At 34.6% G+C, this 16,698-nt stretch overlaps 1 protein-coding gene across 1 annotated transcript; it reads left to right on the top strand.

The window, feature by feature from the left end:
- Positions 1 to 13,691: 13,691 nt before the first annotated feature.
- LOC110098277 (zinc-finger homeodomain protein 3-like) lies at positions 13,692 to 14,360 on the top strand. The gene has a single exon (XM_020825047.1). It carries the CDS (start codon positions 13,692 to 13,694, stop codon positions 14,358 to 14,360), a length of 669 nt encoding a protein of 222 aa, XP_020680706.1.
- The last annotated feature ends 2,338 nt before the right edge of the window (positions 14,361 to 16,698 follow it).

The raw sequence follows: 16,698 nt of genomic DNA, 5'->3' as shown, positions 1-16,698 counted from the left end.
ACACAAGTAACTTTTAGAATGAGATTCTTCTTGGTCTTCACTTCTTTATCGTTATGCAGTCTAGCTCCTTGGATTCATCAAGTCTAGATATCCAAGTGAAAAAAAAAACTATTCTCCGAAGGGGTGTTTTCTTTTCTCCTAGGATACTTAAAATTATCCTAGCATAAGTTTTCAATTGGAGGAGAACTCTCCCTTAAGGGATGTTCTCTTCTCTTTGAAATCTAAGTTTATATATATATATATATATATCCCATCTTAAAAGACACTGTAATATTACAACTCTTTAATCAAATTACATTCAAAAATTAAAAGAAAATCTTGACTCAAACACAACATATAAAGTTATCCTAAATAATTAGAATTTAAATAATCCCAAACAGTTATATTTATAAAAAATTAAAAATGCTCAAATCATAGTCACGCTTGGTCATGCTCTTTTTAATTTTAAAGGGGGGCTTATAAATGCATGCCACTTGTAGAAAATTCTATTAAATTAAAACTTAATTATTCCCCCTTTATTTTATAGCTTTGTGTGAGCATGATCATATACAAAAGATTATATTAGCATCCATATCATCCCTAACCTAGGGATAATCTAACACCTATCAAATCAATTCATCGATTATATTAAAATTTAAATAAACAATCATATCAATTAACTAATTCTAATAACCAACATGCAATGAAAATTCAAAAAACTTATCACACAATAGCAAGAAAGTAAAACATTGGCCTATCCTAAGACTAGAGTTAGTTGTCCTAGCAAATCATTTAAAGCGTGTGTAAAGTAGGCGCTGTGATTTGGATATGTCTTATATATAATAATTAGTTAAAGTTATATGGTGTTCTGATTGGTTGAAAAGTTTGAGGGGTAATTTAATTAAAGTTTAAATATTAATATTTTAAAATTATTTTTAAGATGTATTTTAAGTGTTGAGTGATTGCTACCTTTATTAAACCAGGGTTATGAAATTTATTTCACTTTTCTTGGGATTAATTTAATAATCTCATAGACCTGAGTTATCCGATAGTAATCAAAATTAATTAACTTGATAGGTTAATGGCTAAAAGGATGATAAATTTTAATTGGAATGATTTGTTGCTCGTTTTAATATTGGATTAAAGTTTTATAGAATTTTAAATTAAATATTAAATTTATAAAATTATTGGAATTTTTTAATGCATTTAATTAAGGGTTTTAGTTTTGATTTTTTTAATTTAGATTGATTTTTAGAGTTTTAATAACTTTTTTTAAATATTAGACTTTAAGGTGAGTAATTAGACACTAAGTTTATTAGAATTGGATTTTTTTACATTTAGTTTTGAATTTGATTTGAAATTTGATTTAAGGTTGATCAAAAAGTTAACTTTTTGACTTTGACTTAATTCTGGAGGTTTAAAGTTTTTAATAAATATAAGACCTTAGATGGAGTTGATTGACTTTAAATTTGCTCAATTTAAATTTTTTTGAAATTACTTATGATTTTTAAAGTTTAGGTATTTATTTAATTATTTAAAATTGTTTAATTACAAAGGTTTTAATGATTTGAATCAAAATGAACTCTAAACTTCTAAAAAACATCTTCAAAGGTCAAACATGACCAAAGGTAATTTTCTCAAGTATTTGAGATTTTTTTGAAAATTTCAATTTTTTTAATTAGTTAAAATTTTTAAATATTTATTTTCACATGAAATTAAATTAAACTTAAAATTGAAGTCCAGTGAAGAGGATTTTAATTTTTATAAGTTGAGAATTTAATTCTGCCGTTTTGATATATTATTTATATTTTTTAGATTTAATTTGGATTTATTATAATTTTTAGAATTTTTAATACTTAATTTAATACTTAATTTTAAATTAATTAAATAATTATATTAATAATATTTTAAATCAATGGGAATTTTTTTTAAGGTAGGGGGATGTCACTAAGTTTAAATGTTCAAAGTTTCATCTCTATTGGATGTCAATTTAATTTCCTAAAATTAATCTAAAATTTTAAAATAAGTCCTTATTTATTGTCCTTAAGTGAGACTAAGTTGTATAGGCTTGGATCAATATTTTCTGACCCTTAGAGAAACTTAAGTAGTATACATTAACATCAATCAAGAATCCTAAGACTAGGAGAAGCCTAAATCTAGGTTCATGTACAATCCCAAAGTATTTAGATTAAGATATAGCTTAAATGATTGGAAAGCTTAAAGAAAGGGTAATTAATAATTTAATTACCAAAAAATCAATCCCCATTAAGTTAATTGAAGCATGTCTAATCTCTGATTAAAATATCATAAAATTAATCAAAAGCATGCAAGGATTTAGCATGTATATTAAAAAAAATTCTCCAAAATTACATATTAAAGTATAAATCTTGAATATTTCAAATTTTAAAATAATATCAAAATGTAACTCAAATAATTTTGAAAAAAAATCAGAAATAAAAAATGATTTAAAATAGAATTTCCTAAAATAATTTTATTTTTAAATTAAAGGGTTTTAAAATCTGAGAATTTTCATGTATAATAATAATATTATTATTAAATCAAATTTGAATTTTTAAATTTTTTTGAAAAATTTCAATAATTAAAAACTTTTAAAATAATTAAAACTAAAATAATTTAATTATAAACTTAAATTAATTTTGAAATACTCTTTAAAAAATATAAAGATAATTTAAAATAAATTTCTAAAAATTTTAAAATATTTGTATTTATTTTGATTAAATATTAATTTAAATTTCCAAAATTTCTATATTTAATATTATGGATGGGTCCTCGGGGTACAACCAAATCAAAATGGCCCCGGAGGACGAGCAATATACTGCTTTTAGAACACCCATGGGAATATACTGCTATAAGGTCATGCCTTTTGGCCTTAAAAATGCTGGTGAGACCTACCAACGTGCAATGACCAGAAATTTTGATGAACTCATTCATAACAAAGTTGAATGTTACATTGATGATCTCGTGGTCAAAAGCAAAGAAAGAGAGGATCAATTGTTTGATTTAAGAGTTGTATTTGAACGGCTTCGTTGGTAAGACCTCAAGATGAATCCCTTGAAGTGTGCTTTGGGGTCTTCAGGGAAGTTTCTTGGGTTTGTTGTTCGACACCGTGACATCGAAATTGACCCTACTAAAATCAAGGCGATTTTAGAAATGAAACCTCCTAGAAGTCTTACTCAACTAAGATCTTTCCAAGGTAGGTTGGCATATCTAAGACGCTTTATATCCAATTTGTCTGGTATATGCCAATCGTTTGCAGCCCTTTCAAAGAAAGATTCAGAGTTCTATTGGGATGATAGCTGCCAGAATGCCTTCGATAGTATAAAATGCTATCTCTTGTCCCCTCCAATTTTGGCCGCTCCCATTATGGGGAGACCATTGATCCTTTACACTACAGCCTCAGATGAGTCTCTAGGAGCTTTGTTGGCCCAAACCAACAATGAAGGAAAAGAGAATGCCTTATACTATTTGAGCAGACATCTAATTCCTCCTGAAATGAACTACACTTCTATTGAGAAGCATTGCTTATGTCTTATCTTTGCTGTTCAAAAGCTTAGGCATTATATGCTCTCTCATAAAGTCAATCTGATCTCTAAGGTCAATCCCTTTTAGTACCTCATGTCCCGTCCAACACTCTCAGGATGTTTAGCCATATGGGTCATGATATTAATTCAATTTGATATCACTTTCACTCCCAAACGTGCTTTAAAAGGACAAGCTCTCGTTGACTTCCTAGCAGCACATCCAATACCAGCAGGATCTCCCCTGGATGATGATCTTCCTGACGAACAAATAATGAATCTAGATGACCATAAAAGCCCCACTTAACAGTTTTATTTTGATGGTGTGGCCTCTTTCCAAAGAGGTACCGAACCATAGAGTCTCCTCCCCGGTAAGGCTGGAGTTGGTTTGATATTCATAACACCTGATAAAGCTATATTACGATATTCTTATAGTTTATCGGACCATTGTACAAATAATAAGGCAGAATATGAAGCTCTGATAACTGGTTTAAAATTAGCAATATCAATGGAAATTAAAGATATCAAAATTTATGGTGATCCATAGTTGGTAATTAACCAAGTTGCAGGAACCTACAAAGTTCTAAAACCCAACTTGCATCAATACCACTCATATGCCATGAAACTGTTTGAGCAAATTCCTAATGCAACTTTGGTTAGAATATCGCATGGTCAAAATGCTACGGCGGACGTTCTAGCAAAGCTTGCTAAGGAGATGTCATGTCCTAAAAAGGGTTCAGTCCAAATAGAAGTTCAAAATCGCCAAATTTTGTCTCTTGTTGACTTTGAAAATCTGAATGAGCCTTCTTCCTTTAATGAGTTTTCATTTGTGGTAGATGACGAGGATGATTGGCGCCAACCTTTCATTGAATATCTCCGAAATGGTAAACTACCAAAGGAGAAGTCTGTTGCTCACCAAATAAAGAATAGAGCATTGTCATTTTCACTGATTAACAACACCTTGCATCGACGATCATTTGACTAAATGTGGCTGCGATGTCTTGCAAAGGATGAAGCCCACACATTTGACTCAGCTTTTGTATTGGATCCTGAGCCTATGTGGGTGATGGGCCTTCTTGGAGTAGGGGGTGGAGATGAGGCTTTGGTGGCCCTCATCTTCCACTCATCTTGGCTTCTGCCTCCTCTGCCATGATCTCTGCCACGAGCACGCTGTGCCATCGTACCTCCTCATTATTTTTTGAAGGAGGGGCAGGATTTCATCTAATCTTATCCACAAGCTCCTCTTGAAGGTGCTCTTGGATAAGTGTTAGAGATTTTTCTTTTGGTGCACTAGTTCCCACTTGATCTTCAGTCGGTACCACAGATCTAGAAAACACTAACAGCCTCTTTGGAACATAGTAAGAAGCATGTTCGTATTTCCGGACTTCATGCATACTAAATGGTTTCAAATCCTCCTTTATGCAATGTTCTACACCATTCCTTTCATATTTCATGCATTCATGTAGAGAGGAAGGAACCATTTTGTATTCATGGAGCCAAGGCCTACCAAGAAGTGCTTTAAATGAAGTTTTAGAATTAATGATGTGGAATTTAGCTTCAGTTCTCAAATCCCCCATCAAAAGTGAAAGAGTTACAAAGACTAAAGCCCTTTGCCCCTTTTCATTGAAGCCACGTAACATCATTTTGCCAGAACTTAATTTTTGCGTGTCAATATTGAGATGGGCCAAAGTTCTTAGGCTCATTATGTTGACTGATGCACCCGGATCAATAAGGACTCTACTCAACTTGAAGTTATCAATATCGACAGTTATATAAAGTGGACGATTGTGATCTGAAGTACCTAGAAGTAAGTCCTCATCAGAAAAGGTTACTCCAGGTACTTCTTTTAAGTGTAAAGCCTCCTCAAAGGAACACTATGCGAGTTGAGCCAAACAAATTTCAGGATCAATTAAGTAGGGCCTTGATCAAAGCTTCTAGCATTTCAGGAGAAAGTATAAGAGCGTCATATATACTCAATCTCACAGGGAGTTTCCTAAGGTGTGCTAGCACATTATAATCCACTTTTAGTGGTCCACCACCCACTTGTTCTTGTGGAACATGTGTTGGTGGAACCACGCCCACATTTTGGTTGATAGGGTCTCTTCCCTTATCTTTTTTAGATGTCATTGGTGATGGTACAACACGACCACTTCTGAGATTAATTTTTGTTATTTCTTCAGGCTCAGAAGTTGAGGTCACATCAACCAAAACCTCAAAATCTGATTCCTCCTTCACTTGCTTTGTCTCTAAGTCAGGTGACTCAGGCTCAATGATAATCTTTACTCCCTATATTTTGTATAAGGGTAGATCATCATCAGAACTTAGTTCACTTGATTCAGAAATTTGAGAAGATTCAGTTACATGTTCATTATCAGATTTAGAATGGTCAGATTGCACGTACGCGGAAGGATAGTTCATTTCATTAACACCTTTTGGAGCATACATGAAATCAAAAAGAGTGATAGGCTTAGGGGATTTCCCCTTGCCATTTGGAGGGATAACTTGTTTGATTTTGGAAGTTGGCTCTTCCTTTTCTTTTCCCTTCACCATTGAAACTCTCTTTTTATGAAGTTTCGAGGGTGAAGGACCCATTGAGTTATTTAAAGGAACTCCAAATGATACTATTTTGGTGGGCATCTGAGTTCATTTTGGAAACTCCAATGAGACATTAGATAACTTGTCTAAGATTTTTAATGAAAATTTGGACAAAGACAGTAGCCAACCCGCTGTATCTGTAAGCAAATCAACCATGTCTTTCAGATTAGAAATTACTAAAGGAGAAACTGTAATGGCTGACTCTGCTTTCTGCCCTTTGGTAGGGATTTCTTCCACATGAATCACTTTAGCAGATCCCTATGATAGGTTTGCTAAGTATGCATCAGGAAGACTCATCCTATCAGATTTGTATTCACTTTCTGTAATATCCAAAATCTAGATAATTAAATATCAATTTTATTATTTTCTAGTTAGTTATTGATTAATAATATATTAAATTAACTTTATGTATACTAGTTGCTATGAAGACTTTCTTGCACCGTATGGGAATGTTAGAATGAAAACAATTATAGGAGTGTGTGGGCCCTCGATCTTTCATATATTTTCTCTGTTTGGAGTTCCGTAAATAGCAAATGGATAAGGAGAAAGAGCAGTTATAGTGTGGGGTCCACTCATTTGTCCTGGCATCTGTTCAGAAATTCCATATACTAGCACCGGAGGAAAATTCTGTAAGAGTTAGCGACAGAGTGTTGTTTCCATGTAGCAGAATTCGGTTTGATATTCCGGGACTGTAGAGGAAGCCATAGAATGGTGAAGGAATTTGCAGTTTTTCCTGTAGCAATAGGCGGAGAGAGTTCTTATAACAAGGATCGCAAGTCTCCTATTTTAAACAGTGACTTTAGATCAATGGAATTCTGGATTTTTAAACATTGCAATATTGAAAGGAAAATTCTATTGTAACAATAAAGGAAGGAAAATAACTGCAGGTAAGTGAACTCTTCAGATTTTAATGAATTTATTAGAAAAGGGTAACCAAGATGTTTATGTGATTACTTAGACTTGCCGGATGAAATTGTAGTTTGATTCATAGGTGAGATCTAAATGAGGATTCAATGAAGTGAAGAAGGTTTAAGATAGAAGTTATGATTCATCAGATACATACATGCAAAGAGAAAGTTATGGGGTGACTTACAATCGCAGAAGAGTTCGTAGTAAGGAATTGGAGGAAACGACTAGTCAAGAAGGTAAGAATGCAAAATTTTAATTAAAGTGTATGATATTCAATGTCATGTATTGGTAAGATCAGATTCATATAATCACGAAAAATATGAGGTATGCACATATATGAGAATACTAATATTTTTAATTGTTAATGCAATTATTATGAGAGCAATTGGTAAATGTCATACATGAATATTTTAGACATGCAACTGATAAAGGAAATTCGTGATTTTTATCATTAACATGTTCATAATGGCTTTATGTTATGTATATGATGTTATGACGTTAATTGTTAGAAGCATATCCACTTCTTCCTATTTCAGATGAATCAAGCATTAACCATGTAAATATGTTATGAAGTATGAATATGAGAGTTATTGAATATTTATTTTATAAAGATTGGCTATTTTATGTTATGATATCTACATTATCAGGTGGGCAAAAGGGACCCAATATGAAACCTGAATTGTAGATGGGGTAAAAGGGACCCCACGGAAATGGATACCTGCATAGCATGTGGGGTAAAAGGGACCCCACGGAAATGGATACCTGCATAGCAGGTGGGGCAAAAGGGACCCCTAAAGAGGCAAAAGGGACCTCTATGAAATTCAATGGTGATAATGCCAGGTTTACCTGGGCTCCATTGAATATGTTAATGTATAGCCAAATCTTTTAGAAGATTAAATATTCAGTATCTATCTTAAATGACATAAATGATGATGCTCAATATGATGTTTATGATGCTTTACAAATAATGATAAGATGATTCAATTATTAAGTCAATATTGTATTTCATTTTATCAATGCATTTTTATTGTTATTAATTTTGCATATAATTTACTGAGTCTCATAGCTCAGCAGTAATTTATTACTGGCTGTTGTTACAGGGAAGGGAAATGAAAAGGTGGAAGAAGACTATTCTGCAAGTATTTACATTTTAGGTTAATGTTTATTCTATGTTTAAAGTCTACCTTTTGAAGTATGAAATATTTCAGTCTTGTATTAGTTTGTTGTTGTAGGGGATCTGTAAGTTTATATTTGGAGTATTTAAATTATTAGATGATTTCAAAAGTTGTAGTAAATGTTTTTGAAATGATAAATGTTTATGTGACACATGTTACACTCAATGGTACTATTTAGGGGTATTGTGGGGTGTTACACTTTCAACCCATTCTTTGAAGACATAGCAATCCTCTAAAACATGACCCAACATCCTATGATGATAAGGGAAATAGTTTGGGTCATTGCTCTTATCAACATCTGCTGGTCTTTTGGATTTAGGGAGTTGAAAATTATCATCTTGAATTAATGACTTAAAGATCTTCCTAATATCATCTCTCCTAAAGGAATACTACTGGTTGATCTTTTCTGCCAATCCCCTAGGATCAGACTTTTTGATTGCCTTCTCCTTATCTCTTCTAGGCTGCTGTTCAGTGATCTTTTTGGGTTATTGTTGTTCAGTCACCTGAATCTGCTTTCCCTTCTGAAAGGATAATGCTGACACACTGCCCTTTTTTTCAACTGATTTATGTTTGAATTTCTCGGCTTGGTCACCATTACTGCTATCTTTAAGGAAGGATAACTGAGATGCTTCAGATTGCAAGCCATAAGCTTTACTAATTAATTTTTCAAAAGTCCTAATAGTGAACCCTTTAAGAATGAGTGCTATAGGACCATGAATATTCCTTAGTAAAATTTCTATGGCCTGTTGTTCTTGGAGTTGTGGTTCACATTTTAGGCTAAGATTTTTCCACCTAAGAATGTAATCCACCAACCCCTCATTGGGTCTCTATTTTTCAACTACAAGGTCCCCCACTGTGATGTGATGTCGGGCTCCTGCAAATATCTTAACAAACAAAGACTCCAATTCTGCAAAGGTCTTTACTGAGCCATTTGGTAACTCAGCATACCAGTCGAAAGCTACACCGAAAAGGATGCTCACAAACTACCTGAAAAGGAAAGCATCACTACCACCCACATTACAACACCCAGCTCTGAAATGAGCTAAGTGCTGGCGTGGGTTTCCAACTCCATCAAAAAGGAAGGGTAAAAAAAACCTTTGGGGTACTGCACCAAGTCAAACTCTTCAGGATATGGTCTCCCTCTTTGAACATAATGATCCCCTTTACTATGGGCCATGGACTCCTTAATCTGCTGGCTAATGAAATCCCCCAAAATTCCTTGACGGCCGTCCTCTTTGCAAAACAGTGAAAATTTGGTTGTTTTCTGTTGTTCGTTCTCATGTGAGAATCCGTAGAGGATGCATGTTAATGCATGTAGGAGTATTGGATTTGTATCTAATGCTTCTCAAGTGTATGTTTTAGCATTAATGTTGTTTTCCAAACCTTCACCTACCAATAACCATAGGCTAGGTGATATTTTCTCATCCAAATAAAAAAAAAAATCTCCAACAGTTGGTTGGATCGCGGGTGGCTGAGCGCGGGAGCCGTGGGGCTGAGCCGGGATCTCGTGGCGGGCTATCCGCCGGACGAAATTGCCGCAGGAAAAAAACAGCCGGAATTTATTTTCCTATGCGGTTTTTACCGGCGGAATTTTAACCGCCGGAAAACCGCCGCTAAATTACAAAATCGCCGAAAAAAGCTCAATTGTTGTCGGAAACAGCCGCCAGAAATGGGTGATTTTCCTGTAGTGAGCATTAATGGGGATTTAGTTTCATGGCTTAAAGCATGCTTATTAGAAAGTTCTTTTTTTCGCTTATTAGAAATTTTTTTAAAGCTAGTGTCCTGAACTAGGGCTTAGGATTTACCTTGATAGCTAGGACTAACATTTTTAGATAATTAAGGGCTTTCTAAACTTGTAGATTATCCACAATTAAATTTCTGAAAGATATCAATGCTTGAGGAAGTCAGAATCTTTAGCTATAGACCTTAAATGAAACTTGAATGGGGTGGCCAGAATCTCACCATCGAGAAGCTTTGATCGTCAGATCCTAGCTTGAGGGATGGAAAGAAAGTCCACAGAAGCAAAATAAAAATTAAAAAATTAGCTCTCTTCAGGAGGTGGTGAGAATTGTTAGAGAATGTTAGATGAATGAATGAGGGTCACTTGACCTCTTTTTTCCAATTCAAATGACCTAAGGCTGCTTGGAGGGCTGCAACCAGTTGACGTGCCCCCTTAATGCTTGCAACCTAGCTTGGAGTTGTCAAGATGGAAGAGAATCAAATGATAAAAGGACAAGTATGTGGAAAGGTGAATTATCCTTTTGAGCACATGGGGAGGATTAAGGGTTAGTTTAGGTTTAAATATAGGGTTAAACTAGGCTTAAGAGTTATTTGGGAAGACTCTAGAATATTTTTAAGCAAGTGGAATGAATTAGGTTTTCTTTGAGAGGATGTTTGACCATTTAAAAGCTTCTTAAAGACTTTACTGATTGGGTTTACCAATCTACCAGTCAAGGTGGCATGCTCATGTGGAGATTAAATAGTCTTGAATGTTGTTAGGATGAGCTCCAAAGGGTTTAATATTAGGATGTTAGAGTTTAAGTGCATATTCATGAATAAAGGGAGATTTGACTGAGTCATAATGGGTTAACTTGGTCAAATCAACAACAACTTGACTTATGTTGAGCTTAAACACACTCAAGCCATTATATGAGATTATGTTGAAAGCTTGATAGAAGTTTAATTGGATGTATGGATTGATTTTACCAAGTCCAAAGTGTTTACTTTGTCAAACCCACATTGATGTGACTCATGCTAGGTTTGAATGAATTTAAGATATACCAATGAGTGGTCTTGAGAGTTTAAAAAGTTTGCTTGAATTAGATTTGACTGTATGTTATGAATCCTTATGTTGATTGGATTTGTCCATACATGGGTCTGGTTGATAAGGTCAACTGTTGACTGGATCAGGGTGTCCAGTCAGCCCTATATCAATAGAGGGTGTCTAAAGGAGTTTTGAAGAGGTATACATGCATTTGAATCATGATTTAGTGTAGGAAATACTAAATGATTGATTTGATAAACCTAGGTTAACTTGGTCAACCAAGTTGACCCAAAGCCAGGATTTGAGCTTAATAGATTTGAAATGATAAATGGAGGCCAATGGGTATGGTCTCCAGGATTAGAAAGGTCATTTTAGTCAAATTGACTATTTGAACCCTTAAGCGCTATTTAATCAACTAGGTTAATCCCAGGGTCTAGGTTTGGGCTCAACATCTTTGGTTTGATCAATGGAGTGTGGTGGGAGTAGTTCCATGGGTCAGAATGGTCTAAATGGTCAAAATAACCATTTAGACCCTCAAAGGGCTATTGGGTCAAAATAGGTTGACATGGTCAACCAGGCTTGACCAAGGTCTTGGTTTGGGCCCAATACATTCCTAATGGTATTTAGGATGCATCATTCCTAATGGTATTTATGATGCATTAGAGGAGAGGTTTTAGGGTTTGATTTAACTGGGAAAAGTTGAAGTTTGAAGGAAACTTCAATTTTTCCCTTAAGGCGACTGACTACACTCTTATAATTCACCCTATTAGAGGGCCACTAAAAGTAATTTATTTCAATTTCTTTATCAAGGCATAAACATCTTCAAAAGGCTTTGACATAAAATATCCTCATGCTGACGAATCAATTAGAGAACTAAGGGATCCTATAAATATATTATAGATGGTCTTTATCACTAACCAATCATGCAAAGCATTGAAAGAAGTTACTTTCGTGATGATGTCTTCCCATTTACTATCTCTCATTTCTTACAATCTTATTTTATATATCTGAACTAATGACATAGCATTAATAGTATATTATTAATTTGGATGGCCTGATTGTTTTGCTAACTCAGATGTCAATGAACTCAAAAGAAACCCTGTATAATAACTATATGACAATGAACTCAAAAGAAACCGTGTATAAACTCAAAAAATGTTTCTTACAAACATACAAACGAAATGTTGAAAGGAATTAGTTCTCAAGTTCTGTTTTTTCCTGCCATTGGCGAGGTTACTTCTTTGTTCGCACCATCTGTGTGTTAGGGTTGAAGCTAGCAGAGGAGTGGACAATCCCGCAATTTGTGCATTCATTGATTACTTGCCAAGTTTTTATCTTACTTCTATTGTGTCTGATGGTGTTTAATTAACGTCTACCTCTCATCGATTATTTTCTTGCCTAGTATCTTGTCAAAAATGTTCTCTACCTCACTTGCTAAATTCTTTCAATATGTCAACACTCCTAAACATAATACATTGCCCTCTATGCCTTTATTTTTTGACCCGAAGGAGGCATTGGACCTGATTGTTTTTGCTAACTCAGATGTCTAACGTGGCTGACGCTTGATCGTAAGTCCAAGTCATACCACTTCACTTGATAAGGCTTCCTTCTTGGTGCTGTTGTAATACTCCTTTAATTAATAAATTGTGCCGGTCTTAAAAATTTCATGAAATAACAAAACAAACTGTTTTCTTTGAAGATGAGAAAGAATTTTAAACCTATATATATTTGCCCCCCATAAAAACAGTCAGTTTATAGCAATGGCTGGTTGATTTTCATTTCTCCTTTTTAAAGGGCACTCTAAGATCTCTCTCTCTCTCTCTCTCTCTTCTGGTAAAATTGTCCTCTGCTGGATTCTCTCTCGACACTCAAACCGTGCATAGATAGATCATGCAATGCAAACATCACACGCTTTACTTTGTCAATCACATCTTCATCCTTTCTTCTCTTCAGCAAAAATCAAGTTCATCTTCGTCTCATCATAATTACCAAAACAATTACCTCTTACTTAGAGCCACACCACAGCACAACTGCCCACCCAAATAAGTTGTTTTCTTATCTAGTATCGCTCCTTTTAAGAATATCTTCGTAAAGTTCTCTTCTCACATGTTCAACAATTGCACTGTAGGGCCCTTAATAAATTTAATCTTAAGAGTTTTCGTTCATAAAGCTTACAAGAATCAGTGGAGGACTACACTCTTTCTATCCACGGAACTGTAGCTCCTCTTGTTTTTTTTCTACTGTTGTCGGAAAAGTTGAGGTCTTGTCTCCTGCAGCGGCGCAGGGAACTATTCATTCACTTATTTTTATGATCTGTCAGAATCTTGCTGAATCCATGCCAATGCTCATCCAAACCCCAGTTGTCCTTCTTAGATCTACAGTTTCTTAGAAAATGAAAAATTCTTTCCCCGCTCTGCATTATAGCAAATATGTTGGATAACTTAGGCTCAAACAAAATTGTGGCTTGTTCCGCCGAACAAAAACTTAGAGGACGGGAAGAAGTTGGGCTGAAATATATCGTATGTGCCATCATTAATCTCTCTGCATTAACGTAAGTCCTCATGAGCCAATCACCTAACTTAAAAAGAAGGCTTCTTCGCATTAAATTTAATTCAAAGGTGATGCTTTTTTGTTCATTCATTTAGAAATATCCAGCTGCCATATCAGAAAGTCTGCTAACTATTTCTCCACTCTGCATTTACCCCACATCAGCTCAGAGAGGGAGAGAGCATGGACCTCTCTGACCAGGAAGAAGAGGATGTCCAAGTTGTTTGCAGCCACAGCATGATCAACCAAACCTCTCTCAATGGAGCATCCCTCTTCTCCTTCGCCGGTAAGAAGGAGAATCATCAGCGACGTAGCCACCACAGCTGTAAGACAGTAGCGGCAGCATCTACAAAATACAGAGAATGTCTCAAGAACCACGCAGCCTCCTTCGGCGGTAATGCCACAGACGGCTGTGGAGAGTTCATGCCTGGTGGCGCAGATGGCATGCTTGAGGCTCTCAACTGCTCTGTCTGCGGCTGCCATCGAAACTTCCACCGCAAGGCGGTTGAAGGAGAACCCTTCTCCTCATCCTCAAATTCAATGGATCACTGTCTTCACTTTCACAGCTACATCATGCCAAGGCCAGTAGCTATGATGCCGCCTTTGCTTCCACCGTCAGAAATGCCCGAGGACAAGAAAAAGAGGCTGAGGACTAGATTTACGGCCGAGCAAAAGGAGAAGATGGCGAGGTTTGCGGAGAAGGTTGGGTGGAAACTGCAGAGGCATGAGGAGGATGTGGGGAACTTCTGTGAGGAGATTGGGATTAAGAGAAGGGTGCTCAAAGTGTGGATGCACAATAACAAGCACAACTTCGCTCAAAAGAACAGCACCGTTACTACCAAGTTCGACTGATTCAAGTAAGGAGAGTAGTGCTTGTTTAGTTGCTTGCATGGAATTATTATGATCGAACTGTTCCACTCTTTAGCAAGGTAGATTTTCAGGCCTTCGTCGAAGTAATCTTATCAGTGCTTCAAAGTATTTATCTATATATATTTCCCCTTATCTACTAGTTCAGGTAATGTTCATTCTTTGCATCTTAAGTGGCCTAATTATAATGAATGCTCCCTTAAAACTTAAAAACCAAGAATAAATGATTAATAACTCCTGATGGAAGACTACTCGAAATCAATTTGTAGGAAGATATTAAATGAACAAACCTGAGAAGAGCACTGCACAAAGATTCTGGAATTTTATATGACGAAGAAATCAAAGGGATCCACTTTGTTTATTTGTGTTCTTTTTCATAATTAATGTTAAAGCTCAAGGTAGGATTCCCTCTTGATTTTTTAACTGGGCTAATTTAATAGAACTCTCACATAAAAATCATAAATCCATAATAATGACCGACCGTTGATATCATATGACTACATGAAATCAATCTTGAGGAAAATATTTAAGGTATTGACCTGATACTCATAATATTAAAATATATTGTATTTATATCCTGTGGCCGAGACAGAAATTTTTTTTGGAGGTGGACGAATTGTAGATTTAAAAATATATTCAGCATTTTTCATTCGGATTTTTGAATGACATCGGTTGTTTTTAAAAATGAGAGTTGTTAACATAAAAATATAAATTACATTAAAAAAATTTAATCAAGAGCATATGGTATAATTAAATAAAAATAAATATATTTTAATAATACAATATATATATAGCAATTCTAATATGAAAATTTTAAATTATTTGAAGAAAAATATAAGTTTTATAAAAAAAAAAATTTTAAGATTAAGGAATCGGTGCCGCTGATCCCCATCTCATTGCTCTTCTCCTTCGCCTCTCTCACGTACAAATAGAGGTTTGAACGAGTCGCTAAATAACTTCTTCGCCTCCTTCGAAATCGTTCCTTTCTGTCAGACCCGAAATCCCACCTCCACTTTCTTATGTTCAATCGGAAGTAATGATGGCGACGGGAGCTTGCTCGTTTAAAAATAATCCATCTTTTCTTATGTTCGCACGCTTCCTCGGCCAAATGCCGCTCATATCCTACATAAATCCTATATCCAAACAGTCCTAAGGAAATTGTAATTTTTGGAGAATCTATTATTCTGTTTTTGAAGTTGCATATGATCAATAAAAGTCTAAAAAAATCCACACAATAATGATGCAAATTTGCTATTTCTTCATTTCTATATCCTATTTGTTATCAAGCCTTGAATGTAGAATTCATACTACGAACATCAACTCCATAAACATTGCAAAAATGTGATACTTCATCCAATAAAAAATACCAATCCATTCTCCCTCATTATCTCTAATTGCTATTTGAAGATTCACACTGATTTCATTGCATTAACGATACTTGGTCTTTTCTCTGCATGACTTATGATAATTCATTTGTAACACCCAAAATGTTAATCTTTAAATGCATTGCAATAAACAAAATAAAATTTAGGATAATGTCAAAAAATGAAAAAGAATAACACAAATATGCAAATAATAAATTAAAAAGTACAATAAAACTTTAAATAATCTTAAGAAAGAGATACATAAAAGAAATGTAATATTTAAATTAATTGATTTGTGTTTAAACATTCAAGTCTTCACCATCTCAATTTTCAATCATACTCCCTCTAAAACACATTCATTCAACACAAAAATGCATATCTTATTACATTTTATTAGCTATAATATTACCCTTAATGTTGCAATCCAAGAGCCTAATCATGTGTTTTGATGATTATAAATATTATTGGATATTTTATTTATTTATTCATGCATCATATTTTGAATATTTATTTTGTGTGATACTAATCATTTTTGTTACATTATACACTAATTAAAGTATGAAGGATCGGCTTAAGATAGTGTAGCATAGATGGGGGTTATGCGGTCATTGGTGTGTGCTAAACACAAAGTTATAGTGCAATATGAATATACTTAGATTTTCTTTAATATAGAAAAAAATAGAAGCTCACAAGATACACAAGTATATGTGTTTGTCAGGTAATAAAGTGATAGAGAAGACTGTCGATCGATTTCATGAAGAAGTGTTCTGCTTAATTATAATTGATACGGCATCACAAAATTAGCTTGATCGGGCACGAATCTCGAGGCGAAAGCTAGTTGGAAACTTCAAAAATTAATTCCGAGAGCACCCCAGCTCCGATTTCAGCAAGCTTATAGTCGAACTGAGCGTCTCGGAAATACGAACTCAACGACACCAAGATCAACCCAATCCAAGCCC

This window comes from Dendrobium catenatum, unplaced genomic scaffold (genome assembly GCF_001605985.2).
Source record: "Dendrobium catenatum unplaced genomic scaffold, ASM160598v2 fragScaff_scaffold_218, whole genome shotgun sequence".
In the NCBI taxonomy this organism is placed as follows: domain Eukaryota; kingdom Viridiplantae; phylum Streptophyta; class Magnoliopsida; order Asparagales; family Orchidaceae; genus Dendrobium; species Dendrobium catenatum.
The sequence above is the reverse complement of the archived record's forward strand: the minus strand, read 5'-3'. Positions and strand labels throughout refer to the sequence as shown.